This window comes from Lipotes vexillifer, unplaced genomic scaffold (assembly GCF_000442215.2).
Source record: "Lipotes vexillifer unplaced genomic scaffold, Lipotes_vexillifer_v1.1 scaffold308, whole genome shotgun sequence".
Lineage (NCBI taxonomy): Eukaryota > Metazoa > Chordata > Mammalia > Artiodactyla > Lipotidae > Lipotes > Lipotes vexillifer.
In genome coordinates this window covers 3,335,369-3,360,330 of record NW_006792985.1, presented here as the reverse complement: position 1 = coordinate 3,360,330, position 24,962 = coordinate 3,335,369, and the positions used below count along the sequence as shown (strand labels likewise).

Sequence of the window (24,962 nt, the reverse complement as noted above, 5' to 3'; positions counted from 1 at the left end):
ACAAAGGAGGGTGTGGTTGTCACCTCAGCTTGAGGATGAGCAGGGACCAGTGTTCACAGTGGACCGAGTGTTCCCAGGAGCCCCATCGGTGACTGCAAGGCCGTGGGAGACGGTCCGGGCGTGTATGGTCTTCAAAGCCCATATGCAGCTGTAAAATCCTAAGAACCTAAGCTTAGACCCAGAGAGCTGGGAGCTGGGGCAGGCTCAAGCCACGCACGTCTGGGCAGGCCCTGGGGGCCTTGACCGCTGGAGGTTGAGTGGCCTCTACAGGCAGAGGGTTACCATCACTGGTGCTGGCGTAGCTCATCCAAACGATTTCTACGGGCTCCTTGAGGTTGGCATTAAAGTATGTATGCGCGGCGGGTGGTCCTGGTATAGAACGATCTGTGAGTCCCCCAAACCCGCATGTTTCTCTGCAGCCTTGTGTTTAGACCAGGACTGGCTGTGCGAAGCAGGGGTGAGGGGGCAGGGATTACGCCTGGCAGCTCCTGAGGCAGATCTAGCACCTACTGGTGGAAGCTGCAGAAAAACTCCTTTAACACAACATAGGAAAGACCTCTCCAGTACTGAAAATGGCCCCAAATGAGTTTCTTTGACAGGAATGAGCGCCTGTCATGGAAATGTTTGCGTAAACACTTGACGGAACCAGAGGATCACGGATGAGGTGTGATTATGACCGGTGCCTGATGTTGAGGATTTGGAGTTTACCAAGTGTTTTTATATTCATTGTTTTCATTCATCTTCACAACAGTTCAGGGAAGATAGTATTAACATACCCAGCTCCTGTGGGTGAGAACAGTGAGCTTCAGGGAGGTGACAGGATTTGTCCCAGCTGAATTGCCTGGGCGGGGACAGACCTCCAAATACCTGCTTCTTCCGTGCCCAGTATGATATGGAACTTCCCTCTCCCGGAAGGCCTCCTTTGGCTGCTGGTTGGGAGGCCTCAGTTCTGGCCCCTCTTCTGCCGCCTGCTGAGCGTGGGCCTTACCCTTTCTGAGCCAGTCTCCCCTCCCTTGTAAAGGGGCCCATACCACCTCCAGAGAGAGGAGGAAGGAGAAAGACAGGTGGTCTGTGGACTGTCGCTTGCTACCACACGTGTGAGGGGAGAGGACTTCTACCTTAGGCCGCCATTAAAATGTAGACTCCCTTTCCGGGCAGGAAGAAACCTCTCCCAAGAGGGCAGTCCACCACGGGCAGGGTGAGGTAAAGACCTCCGAAGTGTTGGACGTAGATGCAGAAAGTTCTAGAAGGCAGAAGTCTCCTCTGTTTAACTCTGTGCCCGGCTGGCATCACCTGAGTAGTCAGTCCATATGGGGTCACCAGGACTCCAGCACCCACAGGGGATTTCGTTTGGGTGAGGTGGACCTCCTGACAAAAACTCAGGTCCTCCAGTCCAGTGGTTGATGCATCAAAGGGTCCCCGCTCTGCTCCCCGCATCAAGATTTCAGCTCTGTGTCTTTGGGAAAGTGACTTGACATCTCTGACCTCAGTTTCCTCACCTATAAGACAAAGGAGGTAAAAATACATCATTTATGAGTCCCTTCAGCTCTGGTTCTCACCACCAATGAATTTGTAATCGGAGTTGTTATGTTTTCTCCCTCATCAGTATCCCAGATTGTTCCTTTTCTTTTCGTCCTAATGACTTACCCCTCCCTGCTCCTGTTTCAATGACCCAGGGTCTCTCCTTGGGGCTAATGGTCTTAGCTCCAAGACTTTTATATCCAAGAGGGCATTTTGGGAAGCATCTAATCTGTTCCAGCAGCTTTAGCCTGGAATTCAGGGCCACTGAAAGGTGTTTTGGGGGGTTTATAAACATGGAAGCATTTCAGCCAAACAATGAATTAAGCCACCGCAGGAACCACTTGTAGAGTTTGAAACACTTGTGCTCACGACTTTGTTGGAAAAAACATTCCTCTCACTCAATCCCCTCACTTTTTAGATGAGAAAATTGAGGTCCCAGGAGGCGAGGTGACTTGACTGAGTTATCTAAGTATCTTTCTGGCATTTAGGTTAGATGTCATTCAAAAGATTTTAAATGCTGTAGCTTTTGTGGGTGTACGTGAGGTAACCGGAAAATTCTCAGCGTCTGTGTCTCTATTTCTGCGTAGAGAGCAAACGTATGGATGTCAAGGTGGCAAGGGGGTTGGTGGGATGAATTAGGAGACTGGGACTGACATATACACACTACTATGTATAAAACAGAAGACTAGTGAGCACCTCCTGTACAGCACAGGGCACTCTACTCAATGCTCTGTGGTGACCTAAATGGGAAGGAAATCCAAAAAAGAGTGGGTATATGAATACGTATGGCTGATTCACTTTGCTACACAGCAGAAGCTCACACAACATTGTGAAGCAACTATACTCCAATAAAAAATTAATTAAAAAAAGAGAAAATTCTCAGTCAACAGAAGGAGAGAATACTAGAACTGAGTTCCTCTGGGGACTCTGGGAGGCCCGGCTGTGAACATGACCCTCACTGCCCTCCCTCCCATTTCTGCCGGCTCCCACCCCTGCCCTGCGGTGTGAGGAGGGCCCACCGATGGCTCTTGGCCACCGCCCCCCCCCCAGCCCCTCCTCTGACGTAGGGTCCTTTCTGGGTTCTGCTGTGCCCTGTCCCTCCAGGTCTGTGGTGAAGCTGTGGAGAAGTGGGTTGGCTGTTGTTTTTTCTGACTTCCTGTGTGCTTCGGAAACCTCAAAGAAAGAACAGCTAAAGGAAGAAAGGGCTGAGGACCGTTATGCCAAACATAGACTTACATCCGACCTGGGGGGGAGCTAGGTTCATGAGTGCCGTGGAACGAGAGCCCAGGATTCTGACTGCCCCCCGCCATTTCCTACCTGGGGCTGGAAGTAGGTAGGGGGGGTCCTGGATATTTTAAGGTTTGGATCAACTGTACCTTGGGAGGTAGCCTAAGTGATTCTTGAGAAGCATTTATCACTGAAACCAAACCCATTAAAATGGAATGCTTAATTACCTCTCTACCACAACTGTTTTAATTTCTCTGTCTCCTTTTCTGCATACACCTAGCTATAACCACGGGCACATATTTGTGTAGCAAATATGCATAGAATCTTTGGAGTTTTTTATTTTACTTTAATTGTGTATGCCTAAGTAGTCTCCTAACCCTAACCCTAACCTTTTAGAACACGACAGGAATTAATTTATGAGTGAAGCTCTGTACCTGGGTGAGAAAGACAGAACTATGGGGAAATGCCAGGCTCGCTCTTTTTCTTTCTTCCTTCCTCCCTCCCTCCCTCCCTCCCTTCTTTCCTTCCTTTCCTTCCTTCTCTTTTTCTTTTTTCCTGATGGCACATTGTGAGCTACCTGCCCATAAACCCCCATTCTCAGGGCCTCCTACTCAAATTGTGACCCACAGGTGGGTCTCTAAGGGTCATTTCTTCCCCAGCCTAGCCTAGCCACCTGGCTGCAAGTTTGTACGCCTGCCTTTGGGTCCATGAGATCTTTTTCTTCCATCGCTCTTGTAAAAGGATGACAGCAATTTTGCTACCGTTCGGGCTCAGAAAATTTTGGCTTGGGATTTCCCTTTGTATTTTATTTTGTTTTTCTAACCAGGGGAGAAAAAATCCCTACCACACTTTGAGAAATGGTTGAGAACATTGTGAGAGAAGAGCTACAAGCTGGGGGATTTCTTGCCACCGTACTCAGGTTTTCCTTCCCTTGGAACTACTGTGGCTAGAGTTTTAAAAGGCCAGAGTTCCCCCCAATTTTTTGATTTTTCTGAGCTCTGAATAATTAAAGCCACCTATTTCTGCTCTTTCTGTCCATTTCTCAATAATAGGCTTGGGTAACAGTAAGAAACTAAAACAGAAACCACCACTGTGCTCTGGACTCAGTCTCAGAGACAGCCAGGAAGGTCCCACACTTAAGAATCGTAACTCACTGAGGTCTGTCACTGCACCAAGTGTTTGTCAGACTCCACCCTGCCAGTGGGAGCCTGCAGCCTGGGAATGGGGAGACCGGGGTTCCAGCCGAGAGTCCTTGCATTTTAGTCTCTCTGAAACTCAGTGCTCACCAGCAAGACACGGGTCAAACCAGCTGTCCTGCACCCTCACTGGTACGTATCAGAATCGCCTGGGATGCGATTAAAAAATACAGATGACTGGGCCTCAGCCCAGAGGTCTCCATTCATGGAGACGAAGACAGGGCTAAGGCTTGGGATATATATACGTATACATACGTATATATTGTTAAAGCAAAATTATTCAGATACTTGCTAAAGAATGGTCAGGCAGGCTTTATTCAGGGAAACTGCTATAGTGGAGTTTTGCAGTAGGGGAAAGAAACTGAAATAAAACAAGGAAAAGTGGAAACGATTGCCAAGGACCAGGGTGGTGGTGCTGGTGGGGTGGCCAGTGGATGGACAGGGTGAGAGGGCAGGGTTTTCCTTTTCTAAGTTCACCTAGCAGGATTCTTGCTGAAGACAGGCTACAGTGACCAGATGTTACCTGGGGGATGGGGATGGGCAGCAATAGAAGGTGGGGAATTCTGGCTAAACCCACTTAGTGGGATTCTTGCTAAAGCTGGGACTCTACAAAGACAGAGGTGGAAGCCGACGTCCAGGCCTAGTAGAGCAGAGGGCTCAGAGGAGCCTGACTGAAGTTTGGTCATGGAGAGAATCTTTGTCTATACGTGTATTAACACGTATACCCACAGCCAGGTGAGGAAGGCCGAGTCCAAGTGCTGTTAGGGGTGATGTATCAGGTCAAATAGTCCACTGTTCTCACCATTAGAATCCAGAGCCCTGGGGTTGTCTGTGGGCGGAGGCCTTCTCTGGCAGTCCCGGACCCATTACTGCAGGGTGTGGCAGTAAAGAGCCCACACCCGGAGCCCTCGGGACAACATGGGAATCCCAGTCTGGTCTCTACCTGCCCTGTGATCTTCAGGAAGTCATTTTGCTCAGCCTCAGCTGCCCCATCCTTGAGATGGGTGATTAACAGTACCTACCTTTTCAATTTCTTCTTAGGATTAGACGGGCTCTAGGTTAACCACTGTCAGTTCTCAGAAGTGAGCCTGCTGCAGGCGTGTAGGGGAGGAGAAAGGAAGGGGACACGGGCTCAGGGGCTCAGGGCTGGAGACGGAATCAAGGTCACAGCGTGGCAAAGACCCCCCAGGCCTTGGCAGGTGCTCTGGTCTCTTGGAGGACTGTCTAGGGTTAAGGATAACTTCCTGTAGTCCCAGGTTCTCTTGACAGATTTTATTGAGCTTTCTCTCTGCCTTATTCACCCCAATTCCTATTTTTATTTATTTATTTATTTTCCTGTTTGGCCAGGTGGCCTGCGGGACCTTAGTTCCCTGACCAGGGATCGAACCCGCGCCCCCTGCAGCGGAAGCGTGGAGTCTTAACCACTGGACCGCCAGGGAAGTCCTGACATCTAGATTTGGGGCCTATTTGCTCTCGAGCCTAACTCTGGGGTAAGAAGATTGGCCACTCTGGGCTACGTGGAGCGTGCAGAAAGTAAGAAAGTCAGGCTGTCAGAGGAGGAGCTAGAGTTTGAAAGGAGAAAGAGGGCCAGCATCTGGCCTTGTGGAAGCCACTTAATGTTTATACATATTTAACCAACATAACAGCAAAACTTAAGGTCTATTAACTGTATGTAATTCTAAACGTACGTGCATTTTTACGTAGTTATAATCAGTATGTGAACCTCATTCCCTGTCACTTAACATTTTTAATATAAATATTTTCATGAATCACCACTGTTCATGTTTTTAATCATTAGTATCATTAATGATATTGCTTAGAATTTCCCCCCTCAGCATTTCCCTGAGCATTTTGTTCTGATTTCACTTTCTCTCTATTTTAAATAGTACAGCTATGAACATCTTTGTGCATGTGATCCTTGCTTCCTTTTTAGATATGTGGGGTGTGCATTTCCCACAGTTGGGTGGCCAAGTCAATACATGTGAGTTGTTTGTTTTTTATTGAAGTGTAGTTGATTTACAGTGTTGTATTTGTTTCTGGTGTACAGCAAAGTAATTCAGTTATAGACATATGTGTGTGTGTGTGTGTGTGTGTGTGTGTGTGTGAATTTTTTTCAGATTCTTTTCCATTATAAGTTATTACAGGATATTGAATATAGTTCTATATTCAATGTGCTATATTCTATGTGCTATACAGTAAATCCTTGTTGTTTATCTGTTTTATATATAGTACTGTGTATCTCTTAATCCCAAACTCCTAATTTATCCCCCCCTCCCCGCCTTTCCCCTTTGGTACCCGTAAGTTTGTTTTCTATGTCTGTGAGTCTGTTTCTGTTTTGTAGATAAATTCATTTGCACTGTTTTTTAGATTGCACATATAAGTGATATCATATGGTACTTGTCTTTCTCTGTCTGACTTACTTCACTTAGTACAATAATCTCTAGGTCCATGCATGTTGTTGCAGATGGCATTATTTCATTCTTTTTTATGGCTGAGTAGTATTCCATTGTGTATATATGTACCACATCTTTATCCATTTATCTGTCGACGGACACTTAGGTTGCTTCCACGTCTTGGCTATTGTAAATAGTGTTGCTGTGAACATTGGGGTGCATGTGCCTTTTCGAATTACAGTTTTTCTCTCTTCTGGATATATGCCAGGGAGTGGGATTGCTGGATCATATGGTAACTCTATTTTTAGTTTTTTAAGGAACCTCCTTACTGTTCTCCATAGTGGCTGTATCAATTTACATTCCCCCCAACAGTGTAGGAGGGTTCCCTTTTCTCCACACCCTCTCCAGCAATTATTGTTTGTAGATTTTTTGATGATGGCCATCCTGACCGGTGTGAGGTGATACCTCATTGTAGTTTTGATTTGCATTTCTCTATTAGTGATGTTGAGCATCTTTTCATGGGCCTGTTGGCCATCCGTATGTCTTCTTTGGAGGAATGTCTATCTAGGTCTTCTGCCCCACGTGAGTCGTTTTCTATTCAACTAGCTTGCTCTTCAGGAAGCTGGTTCTGAATCAACAGGCAATTGTACCAGTTTCATTTCAAGCCCATAAACATAAGATTTTATTATTTTTCTCCAGGTATCTTGGCTGTTTGAAAGGTTTGTAGTGATACCTCAAAGTGGTTTTTATTAGCACTTTTAACTGCTGAGGATTTTCCCATCTATTTTTAATTTTCCCAAGTCTTTTCACACACAGGTGGCATCCTGTTTGCTGGACGGAGCATCTAAATTTACACTAAAGTGAAAGCTGATCACTGCAGTGTACAGATTGGGGACACCGTCATACTTAATGGTTTGAGTATCTGTTTACAGAAAGCAAATTTGTAGTGTCTACTGGAGTTGCAAAGAGTAGCAGATTGGGGGTTGGTAGGTGGAGAAGCTTGTTCAGGAGGATGTTTTGGTTGTTTTTAAGGTGGTACTGGATGAGGGGACTATACCTCTACTGTCAGACCTGGCTTTGTACTTTCTGGTTGAAAAAAAAAAGTACTTGAGTTTTCATTTCATTGTCAATTTTTTTTCTGTTTATTAAATGTATCGTCAAAGATAACAAAATTCCACACCGTCATGATTATTACACATATTAATATATAAAAGGCCAGTATTCCTTTTAGCGCTGCAGGGCTGGAAACTGATGTTTATGTGCAAGTTTTTGTGTGAGCAGAATTCTGGGGCCATATCAGAGAAGCAGTGTTCATCTGGAACCACCTTGCTGTGCGGAGACAAAGCCCCTAGTGGTGGGACTTGGGCTGTGGGCTGTGTTTGTTGGGCTAAAATGGGAAATCTGAGTGCTGGTCCTGACTCTGCCACTTAAGAAAAGTGACCCCAGGCAAAGTGCTTGGTCACTTTTCCTCATCCTCCAGATGGGAGTGGCGTCAGCCTTGGGAGATAGTAGCAAGATAGCGAGGGTGCAAACACTCTAGAAAGGGGTGCACGGTGGGTGTTCTGCGCATGTAAAGACCACTGCTCTTTTTTTATTTTATTTTTATTTTTATTTTTTTTGCGGTACGTGGGCCTCTCACTGCTGTGGCCTCTCCCGTTGTGGAGCACAGGCTCCGGACGCGCAGGCTCAGCGGCCATGGCTCACGGGCTTAGCCGCTCGGCGGCATGTGGGATCTTCCCAGACCGGGGCACGAACCCGTGTCCCCTGCATCGGCAGGCGGACTCTCAACCACTGCGCCACCAGGGAAGCCCCTTTTTATATCGTTTTTTAAAACTTTTTATTTTATACAGGTGCACAGCAAAGCGATCCAGTCATACGTATACATGTATTCATTCTCCCAGACTCCCCTCCCATCCAGGCTGCTGTATAACATTGAGCAGGGTTCCCCGTGCTATACAGTAGGTCCTTGTTGGTTATCCATTTTATTTATTTATTTTTTTTTAAAATTTTATTTATTGGCTGCGTTGGGTCTTCGTTGCTGCACGCGGGCTTTCTCTAGTTGCAGCGAGCGGGGGCTCCTCTTTGTTGTGGTGCACGGGCTTCTCATTGTGGTGGCTTCTCTTGTTGTGGAGCACGGGCTCTAGGCGCACAGACTTCAGTAGTTGTGGCACATAGGCTCAGTAGTTGTGGCTCGCAGGCTCTAGAGTGCAGGCCCAGTAGTTGTGGCGCACGGGCTTAGTTGCTCCGCGACATGTGGGATCTTCCTGGACAAGGGCTCGAACCTGTGTCCCCTGCATTGGCAGGCAGATTCTTAACCACTGCGCCACCAGGGAAGCCCCTAGTTATCCGTTTTAAATATAGCAGTGTGTACATGTCAATCCCAAACTCCCTGACCATCCCTTCCTTCCACCCTTCCCCCTGGTAACCATAAGTTCGTTCTCTAAGTCTGTGAGTCTGTTTCTGTTTTGTAAATAAGTTGATGTGTATCATTTCTTTTTAGATTCCACATATGAGGGATATCATACGATATTTCTCTTTCTCTGTCTGACTTACTTCACTCAGTGTGACAATCTCTAGGTCCATCCATGTTGCTGCAACTGGCATTATTTCATTCTTTTCAATGTCTGAGTAGTATTCCATTGTGTATATGTACCACATCTTCTTTATCCATTCCTCTGTCGATGGACATTTAGGTTGCTTCCATGTCTTGGCTATTGTAAACAGTGCTGCAGTGAACATTAGGGTGCACGTATCCTTTCGAACCATAGCTTTCTCTGGATATATGCCCAGGAGTGGGATTTCAGGGTCATATGGTAGCTCTATTTTTAGTTTTTAAAGGAACTTCCATACTGTTCTCCATAGTGGTTGTACCGGTTGACATTCCCACCAACAGTGTAGGAGGGTTCCCTTCTCTCCACACCCTCTCCAGCATGTATAGTTTGCGGATTTTTCAATGATAGCCGTTTTGACTGGTGTGAGGTGATATCTTATTGTAGTTTTGCAAAAAAAGTCTGTTGCACTTTTTTTAAAACCTTGACTTGGATGAAGGAGTGGGGTCCATCTCTTGCATGGCAGCCCTGCAGCCAATTGAAACCAACAGTCCCGTCCTCATTTCCCAGGACTCCCATCTCCCTTTAGCCTAAGGGTCTGCCTCCCAGGCTCCCCACGCTCTGAAAGTCCTGGGATGTTCACCATAGAACACAGTCTCTCAAAACTCGGGGCTGTGGGCCACCAGTTCTGTAGATGCAGTTGTCTCCATGCCCCGGGGGGAATCACTGTCCTTATTTTAGGGATTTTCTAGTAACCCTAAAACCACGTTAACTTCTTGGCAGCTATTTCATAGTGACTAACAGTGAGTTCACAGCTTAAACCCTATTTTTTAAATCCATACTGTTGCTAAACCACATCTTCCTCATCCCAGCCTGGGGAAGATTTCTTTTTCTTTTTAAGTGTATGTGAAGAACTTCGCATTTATCCCATTTCACTGGCTGCATTCTGTTCCCCTTGGCGTGTCTGGCCAGCCTGTGCAGATGTCAGGGGCCCTTTGTGGTCTTCAACCAGAGTCACAATCTCCCCTAATCCTGTGCTCGACATGGTGCTTTTTGTCTGATAACCACAAACTCCTAAATGCCAAATAAAGAGGCGCGAACAAGGACCCATTCAAAAAGCCATCGGTCCTCAGGTTAATACAGACACTTGATCAGCAGTTCTTGGGAAAAACCATTTGGCCAGTTATGAATTCACCTCCTTGTCACTTGGCCTCCTCATCTTCCTCTCAAGAAAATGGAGAAGAATTCAAAATACTCAACTGTAGCGTTGATTCATTATGGTACCGAATTTCCCAGCCCAACAGCCAATTCTGTATCGCACGCAGAGAGGCAAATGGGATTTGCTGGAGCTGCAGGCTGGGAGAGAAGGAAGAGGATGAGATTGGGACTCGAAGCAGAGAAGAATTTAGTTTGAGCTTAACGAGGACAGAGTGTGGCTTTGAAAATTACAACTTTTTAGGAACTTGGAAAGTAACAGGAGCTCCTGGGAGGAAGGAGCGCATCTTAAAATTCTGTGCTGCCGTGCACCTTGTAGATTGCTATCTTGAAGTGCTGGGTGGCGATACCACTGCCGGGACCAGACAACATCAAGGGTCAGAGGCAGGCTTGAAGCAAGTGACTGTAGAATCTGCCCCCATCCTACTCCCCGGTCACTCACTGTTCAGGCCGTGCGGTGCTGGAATCAGCTCTCACAACACGCATTTCTCCCCAAGTCTGCTGTCAGTGAGATCATGTTGGTAGCTTGAAATCAGCGATGACGGAAGTATTGACACAAGAGAAACCGGCAAATGCTGCAGATCAGGCCATCTTTGCCCTGGATTACTGGTGAAACTCATGCCAAGGCCTTATGTGAGCCACTCTTCTGCCTCCTAGCTCGTGCCTGGCTTCATCCTATGGCCAAAATTATATTTTTTACCTGAAAATCTGCTTCTCCATGGGGTCTTATATTGTCACCATCTCCTCTCACTTCCCAGCAACCCTTCAACACCCTCCTGACCAGTCCTATATCATAGCACGTGATTTCCCGAGCTTGCTGTGTCACCTTTTCCTGAGATCCAGGGGCCCCAGAGGCAAGTCCTCTCCTGTGATCAACTAATACCCAGCAGAGACCCCTATTAGATCCCATATCATATGGTGGCTGCTTTGCTCTAATCCTTTTCCTTTTTACGGTATTGTGAGTCTCTGCTGGACGGGGACCCTCTTCCCACTTTTGTTTATCTTCATACCTCCGGAGTCTGGTGTGTCTCCTGAAACATAGCAAGGCAGAGAGAGAGAGAGAGAGAGAGAGAGAGAGAGAGAGGAGGGGTGGGGGAAGAGGGAAAAGAAGAAAGGCGGCGGGGGGCGGGGAGGGGGGAGAAAAACGGGCCAGTCGGAATCACTCATGAGCTGGCCGACTAGGACCAAGGTGAGTGGGATTTCTTGAAGGGCTGGGGAGCTAGCGGCGCTCACGAGTCACACAGGAGGTAAGAAAACTCTGCCCAGCTGCAGGGATCAAAGTCCTTGAACCAGTGGGAGAACAGAGGTTCTGTTAACAAGGAAGGACAGGTAATGCGTCTCTGTCGCCCCCATCCCAGCGTCCTGAGAGCCAGCTACGAGTCAGGTGACCTCTGGGTCGCAAAGTGCTGGCAACAGAATGATCTGGAGTGGGTCGTGTGTGCGGGGGTGGCGAGCCGAAAACGTGGGAGACTCTCAATAAAGGTTTTTTTGAATTACAATGAATTATAGCTGGTGCTAATCACAACCTTCCTGGCCCCTTCCTTTGCAAGGTAATGGGGAGGGACGCTCGGAGAGGAGGGGAAGGGATTAACCAAGTGATGGACTGGGTGGCCCTGGAGCGGGCAGAATGCTGGCCCTCATGGGAACTGGGGTTTGAAAGGGCTCGGGGCTGGGGAGGGAGCGCTGCGTGGAGACAGTAGGGCCCAGCTTCCCAGACACGCAGGCCTGGCTCCCCAAGACGGAAAGGTCATTGCCAATTCGTTAAGTGGCTGCTCTCAGCAGGCCTTTGCAGAGGAAAGGCATGTGTTCCCCATTTTGTTGATGGGGAAACAGCAAGAGGAAGTGACTCAGAGACAGAGTGGAAATAAAATGTGTGTCTCATGACATTCTGGCTTCTGCTGGATCCAAAGGGCTGGCGTTTCGACTGTGTCCTGTGTGGCCTCGGTCCACGCTTCTGTGGGTTCGCAGGACGGACGGCGGCCCTCCATGTGAGCAGAGAGCAGGAGGTAGAGGTGTTCTTTCCAGGTGCCCAGGCAGGTGGAGAAGGTGGGTCTTGGAGGAAAGGCAGCCTCAGAGCCCTGGAGACAGGAGGGGCTGCCACCACCCCCTGAGCCTCGACTTACTGGGCCAGTTTAATTTTTTTAAGTGGGCACTGGTATTGGGTTTCTGGTTCTTTCTTCTGCCAAGTCACAGGCATTTTAAAAATACATGTGCCAGGGAGTTTACATAGGTAATCTCTGATTTTCCAGAAAGTTCTGCAGGTTAGGTAATGTTAGCCTCCTATCCCAAGAGAGGAAACTGAGGTCTAGAGAGGTGACCTTGTCCAGATCACACAGCTGGTAAGTGGCAGACACAAGGCCACCACGTTGCCTATAGCTCTGAGATCCTTCGTGAGTAACGGCCTGGACTTCTGCAGCATGGCAGCCCCGAGGACATGAGTTTTAAACCCAGGTTGGAATGAGTCAGATATGTGCGCCTTCTCCCTGACATCGTGCCACCTTCCTGACGAACAGTGCCCTTTCTGTGCTCCCTGAAGTCATGGGCAGAACTTTCATTCCTCAAGACATTGCCTTTTACCCTTGGAACTCCCAGCGTCACTCTCAAGTCTGGTTCCCGAAGAGGCCAATCTTCGAGGCCAATTGGTAAAGGCTATCGTTGTCGTTTCATAAATGAATTAACATTGAAAAACCAAAAAAAAAAAGGTGGAAAGACAAAGTTAGAATAAAAGACTGCCTCTCAAATGGAATACATTTGAGAGCTTTATGATGGATTCTTTACAGTGTTCTTATTTTTCTCATTTTGCCATGGACATGGCAAAACATCACCAAAGGCCATCATCCACCTGCTAACTGCTGTTTGGGAACTCTGTCCCATCCCAGCTTGACGTCTCAAGGCATCAGAGCTAGTTGGTGGCAGAGCCGGACACTAAGTCCTAAGCATGGTGGCAGGACGTGACACCAGCAGCCCTCTCGCCATCGGCAACATGGTGGCCTTAACTCTCTGCCGCTTACCAGTTGTATGCTCTGGACAGTCACCTCGCTAGACCTCTCTAACATTACCTATCCTGCAGAATCCTCCTAGAGAATTAGAGGTTACTTACATAAACTCCCTGGCACACAGTATGTGTTCAATAAGACGTAACATTACCTTGCAGTGTCTTCAAGAAAAAGAGTGTATTTTTCTGTGATGTTGATCCCTATAACCCTGACATCTTCCCCACACCAGGAACACAGCCCTGGGGACAGTGACAACCCAGAGGATCTGAAGGGACTTCAGTCCTGCTTCAGTGTCCCCTCCGCCTTCAGGCAGGTGAATGTCTTGCCGTTCAGGAAGAGTGTCATTTATTTTCTTCCTGAAGACTTCAGGGACTCAGAGATTGTACAGCTTCCCTTAGTACCCTTGGCAGGTCTTGGCCAAGACGTTCTTATAGCCAATCAAAACTTTTCCTGTTTTAATTTGAGCCCATTTCCTTGTGTTTGTTATTCTTTGGCTTTGCCTTGGGCAGATCTGGGGGTTGGGAGACAGCTGGAGCCCACGGTGGCTCTGAGCCAGGGTTTTCTCCAGTGCCGTGGGACGGTCTCTCCTCTGACAGTACCCATAGGGTCTAGGGCAGGCCAGGATGCAGGGAGGAAGGATTGCCAGGCTGGGGTCCAGGTCTGGACTGCAGGAAGGAGCAGGGGTCTTGGCTCACACACTTAGAGTCAGAGGATTTTGTGATCAACAAAATCCAGAGACAAGCTACTGATGAGAAATTCCAGTAATCAGGCAAAGTCTGGAGGAACAGGCAAGTTCTGTTGTCCAGAAACAGGAGCTAGAGTCAGCAGGTCGTTCTCATGTCTTCCTAACTGCACCCAGTGCCATACGTTGGTAGCTTGAAATCAGCCATGGTGGGCCTGGAGAGAAGACCATGCGTGACGTTGAGGGCTGTGTTCTCCAAGACCCCCAAGGCAGGTGACTGAGGCTTTCCGTATATAACACCTTTCAGTTTCTCTGCTTCAGAGAGTTTTGGGGGACCCCTTGGCAGTTCACTGCAGATCTGTACTGACAGTTGGGAGTTTTGGATGCCCTTGAGGGAGTTGCCACGTGTCAGCAGAGATGTGGGCACCACCTTCCTGGGCTGAGGTCTTTCGGCCAAACACCTCCAAGACCTCTCATGACCAAGTCCTAGCTTGGGGAGGGGTGATGCTGTCTAAGCCAGGAGGACTCTAGATTCTTCACAGACTGGGGTGTTACATGCTGGGTTGACACATTTCTTCTTGCATGGAGTTTGTGCCCACGTCTGTGGTATCAAGAGATACTACTTTCTTCGAAGGCAGATGGGAAGGTGGGAAAAACTTTGAACTTGGACTCAAATCTGCTTTGGGATCCGAGTTTGCTACTCAACAAGCATGAACCTTGACCAGATGGCTTAAAATTTCTTGAGTATGTTTTCTCATTTGTAAAATGGTCATAATCATCTCTGCACATCTCCCAGGATTGTTGTGCAAAACACATATGTTTCTTCTAAAGTCTTTTAATTGCAATTGTTTTTGGAATAGATAGCCCAGGGCTACCACTACAAAGGACTGAAGGCAGACCTGAGGGACTGCATTGGCCTGAAGGCAAAGGTAGATCCCAGGTGACTGAAATGACTTTGCGAAAATATTTCAACGGGAGCCACGCTGACTGCTATGAATGATGGCCCCTGAACCAAAGGCCAGGAAAAAACTGATGACGATAAGAAACCAGTGTCATCCGAGTGTGTTGGTGATGGCCAACGTATCAGTCTAGGTTGGGTGTAGAATATGAATACTTCTCTTTGATCAGGGTCTGGTGGGGGCTGGCTCCTGCGTGGGCCAGGCACCGCCCAGTCACGCTGGGAAAGGGGAGTCAACTATCAGGCTGTGGTTTCTCATCATCACATTTTTTGAACCTACAGTGGTGCATTACTATCACCAAAAGTCCATAGTTTACATCAGGGTTCAGTGTCGGTGTTGTGCGTTCCATGAGTTCCGACAAATGTATGATGACATGTATCCATCACTATAATATCATGGAGAGTATTTTCACTGCCCTCAAAATCCTCCAGGCTCCTCTGATTCATCTCTCCTTTCCCCCAACCCCGGGCAACCACTGATCTTTTTACTGTCTCCATAGTTTTGCCTTTTCCAGAATGTCATATAGTTGAAACCATACACTCTGTAGCCTTTTCAGATTGGCTCCTTTCATTTAGTCATAGGCATTTAAGGTTCCTCCATGCCTTTTCAGGGCTTGCTAGAGCATATCTTTTGGGCATTGAATCATATTCCGTCGTCTGGGTGTACCATAGTAAGGTAAGATATTAAGAATAGGGGAAACTGAGTGAGGGGTATATGAGAACTCTCTGTATTACCTTTGCAACTTTTCTGTAAATCTAAAACTCGTTTAAAATAAAAAGTTTATTAAACAAACGAAAAAATATTCCACTGTCTGGATGTACCATAGCTTATTTATCTGTTCGCCTACTGAAGGACATCTTGATTGCGTCTAAGTTTCGGCAATTATGAATAAAGTTGCTATAAACATCCATGTGCAGGTTTTCATGTGGACATAAGTTTTCAGCTCCTTTGGGTAAATACCAAGGAGCACGACTGATAAATCATGTAAGAGTCTGTTTAGTTTTGTAAGAAACCATACAACTGTCTTCCAAAGTTTGCACCAGCGATAAATGAGCATTCCTGTTGCCCCACATCCTCATTACATGTTTACATCCTCTTGGCCCCTCAAGTTTAAAAGCACCGCATCTCATTGCACCACTGGCTGTAACTGCAAGGTTAAAAGCACCGTGGGTGCCTGACCCCCTCCCCCTGCAGACTCTGCCCTGACCTCTGTCCTGGCGAAGCTTTCTGACTTGCTCTGCCTCTGATACTGGGCTCTGCCTTTCAGAGAGGGCTTCTCTCCTTCGCTCTTCTCTTCAGCCAGTGACACACATCACATGTGAAAGTGGAGCTTCCAAGATCGTACCAGCCAGATCTCCTGTATTTTACTGACATATTATTCCTACTCAACTGTTCTCTTTCAAACTCCCCCCTAGTATTTCAGGGAGTCCCCAGGGTGTCTCTGTGTGCTCACCAGCACCAGTACCCTTTGGGTGGGAATGCTGCCTGGGCTGGGGGGTATCTTCTGAATGGCACCCCATCCCCTTCACTGTGGATGTCCAGAAGCCACATGGTGTGACCTGCAGTTGTGGGTATAACGGCCTCCTTCCAGCTCTGAGTCCACGTTCCCACTGGCCAACAGCATGATGACACTGCTTGCACCCCTATTTTCCAAATGGTCTTTGGTGTGTAGGCCCCTTGGGCTTCCATTGGCATGATCTAGTCCCTGGGGACAGACACCATATGCTACTCCATTTCCTTCCTACCCAGATGCCTGTTTCACAAAACTGTGTCATGAGACCCCTGCCTGGAAATTAGTTTATACAGACAGATGCCCTGGGGTCATGGGGCCCCTGGCTCAGTAGACACAGGAGGTCCTGAATCTAGGACCAGACGTGTGTGTGTGTTATTGATGGTGGTATACATATGCGGTTTGTCTGTATGACTAGAGTGTATGCTCTTTAGGGGCAAGACATCCTTCCCTCTTTTTCACATCCTATAGCAGATTTGTCATGGTCCCTTCTGATGTCCCCTTGGGCCTTGCCATTTCAGTATTCTGCTTACTTTTACCTGCCAGCATCTGCATCTTTTTGCCTGGGGACTTCCTCTGGCTCTGAGTCCACTCTGCCCTCGTGCAGAACTGGCCGGAAATGCTGGGACAATGGCTGTTAAGAAGTGGCGTGGCCCCCTCCCTCCCTGGCTGGAGTGGCTCTGCAGTGTGTGTTCTGTCCTCGCTCCCAGGGCTCCCAGCAGGGTTCCTCTGCAGTTGTCCAAGCGATCGCTCCATTGATAACAGGCTGCCTTCCTTTCCCTGTCCCACACGTCCCACTCCCTGGTAGGCTTCCTGGGGTTGCCTCTCAAGCTACCTCCCTGGTTTCCTTATTGAAGGTCTGGGGAAACCGAGACACACACCCAGTACATAGCAGAGGACTGGCACACGGGACAGGTCCAGTAGACATTGAAAAAAGGCATGGATGCTTCTAGAATACACATACTAGTCTCTAAAATAAAGCAGAAATGGGCAGTCTTTTCTCCATCTGTCTTGTCCCAAATTCTGCCTGCCCAGGTGGACTCAGGCTGGCGCTCTGCTCCTTGTCTGCCCGCCCAGACGGAAGGGACATGTCCTGCTTCTTTCCTTGTCCTCATAGCATCTCTTTCATGTCTTCATAATACACACTGGCTTTTTAAAGGAATGACTCCTTGCAGCTAGTGACTGTCTATGTTTCCCTTCTAGTGCCCAGCAGTGTGATTGAATGAACATAGACTTTGCTTCCACATCTAAAATATTTGCCTCCACATTTGTATTTTTTTAATTTGTATTGGAGTCTAGTTGATTTGCAATGTTGTGTTAGTTTCTGCCGAACAGCAAAATGAATCAGTTATACATATACATATATCCAGTCTTTTTTAGATTCTTTTCCCATAGAGGTCATTACAGAGTATTGAGTAGAGTTCCCTGGGCTTAATAGTTAACCTGTTTTATATGTAGTTGTTGTGTATATGTCAATTCCAATCTCCCAGTTTATCCCTCCCCCCCTTTTCCCTCTTGGTAACCATGAGTTTGTTTTCTACATCTGTGACTCTATTTCTGTTTTGTAAATAAGTTCATTTGTCCCATTTGTGTTGTAACTTGGCCAACTCCGGCCTTCGGCCCCCAACTCGCAGTCTGAGGAATGTCCGCCTAAAGTCACAGTCTCCTGTTAGAAGGGAGAGATGCTTCTGTAAGAATGGGTTCCATATGAGGGCTAAGCTTAGTCTAGAAGAGGTTCTCAACCCAGCCTGAATGTTAGAAACATCCTTAGAAATTGAAAAATACCAATGCCAGGCCTCCCACGGACAACCTCAGTGGCAATCTCTGGGCCCAGGGTCTGCATTTAGACTTTCTTGACAGCTTCCCAGGGGCTCCTAATGTGGAGCCAAGATCGACACCTCCAGTCTGGAGCTAGAACTTCCATTGCTTCCTTTGGGTATTTCTGCTTTAGACCAGTGGGAATAAACCCTACAGAGCTGATTGTTGTGGGATCAAGAGGCCGGGACCAATCTGGCTGAGATTTGGGGTGATCTGAAGACCCCTAGGATTCTTACAGTCTATGTAGATGTCAACCAAACTGTCATCAGAACTGGGCTGGGTCTGGAGGCCCAGCCCCACCCCTTCGCCCCGCCGCAGAAAGACCTCGCAGATTGGGCTGCCGGGGTGCTGTCCCTCTGTATGCGGTGCGTGATGCTCTGGGAGCTGACTTCCCGTGGGACTGAGGCTTCGCGCCCTGGAAGCCCAGGTTGGCGGCTGCAGGTGCGGGTGGGCGGAGCCCTCAGCTGCTAGGCTGGCCCCCCAGCCTGGGCCCTTGCCTGTCTTTCCCATTCCAGTGCCCTCCGGGCCACCCATTCTCCACTTCGATTCCTCCTCGGCTTCTCTCCCCTTGTCCCTGTTTCTCTCCTGCTATTTTCTACTGTCTCGCTCTTCGCTTTTTCTGCTCAGCTGTGCCTTGGAACCAGGCTGGGGCCGCCTCCTCTCCGAGCTGCGTTTGCAACGTGTGGGCCCCTTGCCTGGGAGCCACTGTGGGAGGAGAAAAGTGATGGCGAGAGGGGGCTTCCAGCAGAGAGCCCACAGCCTGCGAGCTCCGGGTCCAGGTCGATACCTGGACGTTTAGGCAGACTGCTCCTTTACTTGTGTTTCTGCTTCCCCATCCATGAAGCCGGATGCCTTTAAGGGGAGTTTTCGGGAGTGGGTGGATGTGTGCTTTGCACAGGTCTCGGGGCTTGTTGGGTGCTGTCCCTGGGGGATGAGGCATGTGGGCCCACACCACTCATTTCAGGGCTGTCCCTCTGCTGTCTCCGCAGGACTGCGATGTGCCGGTCCTAGCTGCCGTCTGAGAGGATGTCCGGGGTTTCTGAGACCCTGAGCCGAGTGAAGGTGGGCACGTTACGTCGGCCTGAAGGCCCCCCAGAGCCCATGGTGGCAGTGCCAGTAGACGTGGAAAAGGAAGACGTGCGGATCCTCAAGGTCTGCTTCTATAGCAACAGCTTCAACCCCGGGAAGAACTTCAAACTAGTTAAATGCACTGTGCAGACCGAGATCCGGGTGAGTGTGGTGGGTGCTGCCTTCTCCGCCCATTTGTCTGTCTCTCCCTCGTCTTCCTGGGCAGCTGAGCATCCCTCCTTCAGCCTAGCAGGCTCTCCTGGATCCACCACCTGGGCTGGGGGCCCTGGAGGGACGTTCTCAGCCTGTGGCTCCAGGCCTCCTCTCCAGGGCTCTGCAGCCTGAGGCACAGATTGTGTAGCCTTTGTTTGAACCCCAGATCGTTTGCTCAAGCGCTGGTTTATCTCATTTCAACTCATTCAATATTTATGACATTTGAGGCTTTGCAAGGGATGTAAGCTCCCCCCACCCTCAGAGGGTTTACACTCTCATGGAGTTGGAATGCACAAGTGACTGCACTGAAAATAGAACAAAAGTGGTTTAGGACATGTGCTGGGTGCTTACAGAAGGGAGCCGTGAGGCGTTTAGAGGATGCTAATGAACTAGAGATGCCCTCGACCAGGGGCATGGTTGCCAGGCCCTTTCTGAGGCAGGTTCACTTCAGCTGGTTCACTTTCACCCAGGGCCTCGGAATCTGTTTTGCAAATCCAGGTACCCACAGTCATCAGGGCACCTAGACACCAGGAAGCCAGTTCTCTTTAGCCAAACGTGTAAGAACTTGTCGTCAGAAGCAGAGTCACAATACACTGATTGATTTTAAATGCCTACGTTTATTGAATAATTACTATATACATGCCTGAATCAATCCCTTTACATTATCTCATCGAATCCTCCCCACAATGCCATGAGGTAGATACAATGAGGATATCCCTTTCCACCGCTCAGAATATTCCTTTCTGATGATGCAAAAGAAAGCCAAATCGATTCTCCAGAGTTTGCTTAGTGGGTTTGTAATTTGAACAAAGGAAGCAGGAGAACCTTGGGAAAACTACCCAGGTCTGAGAAAGCTGGATGAACCATCTCCAATCCTCTCATCACTAATCCTTCCCTGTCCTGGAAGTCAGCATCCCCCAAACTCAGTCAGCGTCTTTTCTGCTCGGTGCTGGCAGCAGCCTCTCCACGTCTGTCCCTTTGGCTGCCTTCTGTCTGTAACAGCACACGCTGTTCTTCAGTACACCCGAGCAGAATGTAATTGATTAGGTCACTGTCTTAGCCAGTTGTCACAACTGATTATGGTTTGGTTCTTCCCTCTGTTTCCTATAACTGATTTGATTAGGGCCTTGTTTACATCTTATGGTTCCAGATCTGTAGGTACAGTTGTGTCCCAAGAGCAAGCCCTGGGCACCTTCCTCCAGGAGGATGTTTTCATGTCTCCTTAACTGTCTGCTTCTTGAGTCTTCCTTTGGGTGTATCATCTTTGCAGATAGCTGATGCCATCTACTGTGGGGTTTACGAGTTTAATTTTCAGAAGGCAACCTGATTCCCATGTTCAGAGCACCTCCCTGCTTTTTTGTGCTGAAACCCAAAGAGCATCTGGTTAGACCAGATTAGGACATGTTCTGTGGCATTATGGTGAAAAGGGACCCTAAAGGATTGGTAGATTGGAAGAGGCAGTGCTGAGGAGAGCGGGGGGCTTTCCAAGAGGAAGGGACAGCAAGAACAAAGGCAGGGAGGCTGCTCATGGGAGCCTCCAGGGAGGCTGGAGCAGGGGTTATATTTAGAAAAGTATCTAAAGTCAAGATCAGAAAGGAAATTTGATGGCCAATAAGGGAGGGCCTAGAATATCAAGCTAAGGAATTTGTATTTGGACAGGTATTAGAAACACACAGCTCTGAAGCAGGGGAGAAGCTTTCCTGGAGCTGTCTGATGTCTTGCTAGGTGTCTAAGGGGAAAAAATACAATAGCCTACAGAAAGGGCAGTGAGACCCAAGCTTAAGAAGAATGGCTAGCTCTTGAGGCGTTACCTGGAGGGGTGTGAGAACAGAGGTGGAAAAAGAACAAAGAAAGAAGTGATAGCCTGCTAGGCGTTTATGTCCCAGCCTTGTGATTTTGCCTGTTTCCAATCTGTCCTATAGGCAACATGTCACCTGCTTATTGCAAAGAGCCTTGGCTTTCAAATCACCTAGACTTTGAGCCCGATACTGCTCCACCCTTACTGGTTTTATGGCCTTAGCCCCAACACTTAACTAACCTGGCTCAGTCCCTTCACTTGGGGATTATGCTCACCTGTCACCTTGTTGTAAGGATCAGAGGTGATAGATGGGAAGCATCCAGCATATGGCAGGAGCTCAATCATTGGAAGCTATTGACTGTGTGGGTCATTACCCTGCTCAAGAATCTCCAAGGGTTTCTAATCACCCATAGAATAAAGTTCAAATCATCTTCTTTTAGTGTTTATCCACTTATCTGTCATATTTTCAAATAAAGTAAGATGATCAGATTTGTATTTTGAAACAGTGTGTAGTGTCCTGCAAGATATTGAGACGTGCATGCTGGAGAAGGGTTTTTATGGTCAAAGAAGTTTGGGAAATGCTTGGTTAAACAATCCTGAACCAATTCCTTTGTGACAGGACTTCTCAGAATCTTAAATATGCTGTCATGCATGGTGGGTCACCAAGAAAGAGCCACAGAGGTGATGTTTTCTTAAGTCACCCATTTCTTATTTGCCTAAGAAACCCTTCTCTTAAAAGTTGGACAACCAGTTCTCTAGGATATCATTTAGGGATCCATTTTTCCTAAACTCTGACCAAAGTACAAAAAGGGTAGGAGAGAGGAAAAGCTGGTGAAAGGGAGATGGATTAGGAAGCTGTGGCCGTAGTGTGGGCGGGAAATGATGAACTAGGGAAGTGGCATTGGGAACAAAGACAAGTCAACAGATCTGAGTGCATCTAAATAGGCAGAGTCAACAGAACTTGATGATTAACTAGAGGTAGGGAGGAAGAGAAAGGAGGGAGACAAGGACGACTCAAGCTTTTGCTTGGGCAGCTGAATGGGTATTGATGCCATTCACTGAGATACCAACAGAGAAAGGAAGGGTGTTCTGAGATTTCAGCTTTACATGTGTTGTGTTGGAAGTGTTTATGAAACACACTTGTAGAGGAATGTGGGCCCGGAGCTGAGCTGCAATGGATACCATGCGAACAGGTAGGATCACCCATGGAGAATGAGCAGAGCAAGAGAAGGAGTTCCAGTTAGGAAACCTTGGGAAACCAACCTCGAAAAGTGGCTGGTAAAGAGGAGCAAATGAAGGGAAAAAGAAGAATCATCCAGAGAAAGGTGAAAAGAACCAAGAGAACAGGAAGGAGACAGAAGCAGAGGAAACTTTGAGGAAAGAGTGGTTAGCAGTGTCAGACACTCAGAAAGGTCAAATCAGATAAGGCTAAAAATAGGTTCATTGACTTCAGCAACAGGTGCTATGATGATCTCTTACTGGTCAGTTTCAGTGAAGAGATGGGGGCAGAGGCCATTGTGCAGTCAGTTGGAGAGTGGAGACAGTGAATGTTACCATTTACGAAGGGAAGGAAGGAGGAAAAGGCAAGAGGAACAGTGTTACCGGCAGAGGAAATAGCATGTGCTAAGATCCTGAAGTGACCAACACACATGTCAGGTTTGAGGCTAAAGGATGTCCAAAGTTGACTAGACCATGCTATTGATTTTGGATTTTACCCCATCTTCCGTGGGAAGCCACTGATATAGTTTAAACATGTGAGTGATATGAGATTGCATTTTTAAAAGGTCACTTGGGTTACATAGTGGAAAATAGACTGGTAAAGGCAAGAATGGATGTGAGGAGATGTTAGGTGGCTTTTGGAGTGATCCAGATAAGAGATGATGATAGCTTAGGTTAGGGTCGTAGCCACGGAGATGATGATGATGATCATGATGGTGATGATAATGTTGATGGTGTTGTTGGTGGTGGTGATGATGATGACGATGGTGGTGGTGGTGGTGGTGGTGATGGTGATGGTGTTATGGTGATGGTGGTGATGATGATAATGACGATGTTTATGGTGATGATGATGGTGAGGATAATAATGTTGATGCTGTTGATGATGGTGGTGATGGTGGCGGTGGTGGTATGGTGTTTATAGTGATGGTAGTGATGATGATGGTAATGTTTATGGTGATGGTGATGATGCTGATGATGGTAAGGATTGATGATGATGATAATGTCGATAGTGTTGGTGGTGGTGGTGTTGGTGATGGTAGCAATGATGATGATGGTGGAGATGGTGATGATGATGGTGGTAGTGACCATGATGATAGTGGTGCTGCTTATGGTGGTGGTGGTGGTGATGATAGCAGCTACCCTTTTGAAAGCACATCATATGCATTATCTCCTCGACTTCTCAGAAGAACCCTATGAAGCACATACTGTTATTATCTCCATTTTATATTTAAGGAAACAAGGTTCAGAAGAGTTAAGCAAATTGCTAGTAAGTGGTGGAGACTGTTTTCAAACCCAGGCATTCTACCTCCAGGGCCTGCACTCTTAACCACCATGGTCTATGGAGAGAAGTGATTGTAATCCAGAAAATTTAAGAGAGGAAAATGAAAGGTTTTGCTGATGGACCAGAGATGCAGGAATAAAGAAGAGGGAGGTGTCAAGAACAACAGCCCTGGGAATTCCCTGGCAGTCCAGTGGTTAGGACTGCACGCTTTCACTGCCGAGGGCCCGGGTTTGATCCGTGGTCAGGGAACTAAGATACTTCAAGCCACACGGCATGGCCAAAAAAAAGAGGAAGAAAGAACAGCAGCCCTAGTTCAGGTGGACAGAGTCCCACTCCGCAAGACGAAGAACACTTAGGAGAAACTTGTTGGGGAGTGGGGAACTCACAGGTTCAGTTTCGGACCTGTCAAGTGCAATTGGGATGCTCTAACATTTTCACGTTACATTAAATATGTGAAAATGTTGAGTAGGCTTTTTGATATGTGATTCTGGAGGAAAGAACTGGGCTGGAGAGAGACATCTGAACCTTCTTAGCCTCTGGGTAGTGGTTAAAGCCATGGCTATGGGTAAGTTCATTAATGAAGGAATCCTGAATAATTTCATCATCCATTTCACAAGTATGTGTTGAAAGGGAGAAGGAATGCTCTGGAGAAAGAAAAAGGAAATCATCACGCTCATACTCAAGTGAAAGAAGAGCGAGAGAAAGGGAGAGAGAACGACAGAAGAAGGGATTGCCTCCAATTAGATCTAAAACATTAAGTGTATGTAGTGCTACTCTGTGGGTAGACAAGACAGCAACGCGGCAAGATTTACCCAACCTGTTTGAAGAGTTTGGACAGATTGAATCCATTAATATGCTTCCTCCCAGAAGCTGTGCTTATGTATGCATGGTTCATTGACAAGATGCATTTCAGGCTCTTCAGAAACTTAGTTCCGTGTCATATAAAATTGAGTCCAAGGTCATTAAGATAGCTTGGGCTTTAAACAAAGCTAGAAAAACAGAACACAAACAATTCTGCGATGTGGATCTTGGAGTTACATGTATACCATGGGGAAAAGTACCTGACACCAGGCTGGTTATGACCTGAAAGTATCATCAAATCCCAAAACCCAGAGGCACTCCCCGCTTTCAATGGGTTTTGAGTTCAAGGGCTCACACTAATGAATGACACTGACCCCCACTAATGAATAAACCTTTACAAATGGAGGCAGGAGCTCTGACAAGAAGACAGAGATTCTGTGAGAGCATAGAAGACAAAAGAGCTTGGTCCAGACATCAAGGAACTGCTTTGCTATTCTGGGCCTGTTTGTAGACGCT

At 47.5% G+C, this 24,962-nt stretch overlaps 1 protein-coding gene across 2 annotated transcripts in view; it reads left to right on the top strand.

The window, feature by feature from the left end:
- The window catches only part of PTK2B (protein tyrosine kinase 2 beta), a 131,341-nt gene that overhangs the window by 47,439 nt on the left and 58,940 nt on the right, over positions 1–24,962 (top strand). For both annotated transcript variants that reach the window (XM_007466166.1, XM_007466167.1), the window contains one exon: positions 19,056–19,296. In XM_007466166.1, the coding sequence (XP_007466228.1) occupies positions 19,093–19,296 (204 nt within the window). In that variant the 5' untranslated portion in view covers positions 19,056–19,092. Of the gene's footprint in view, positions 1–19,055; positions 19,297–24,962 lie in introns of those variants that run through there.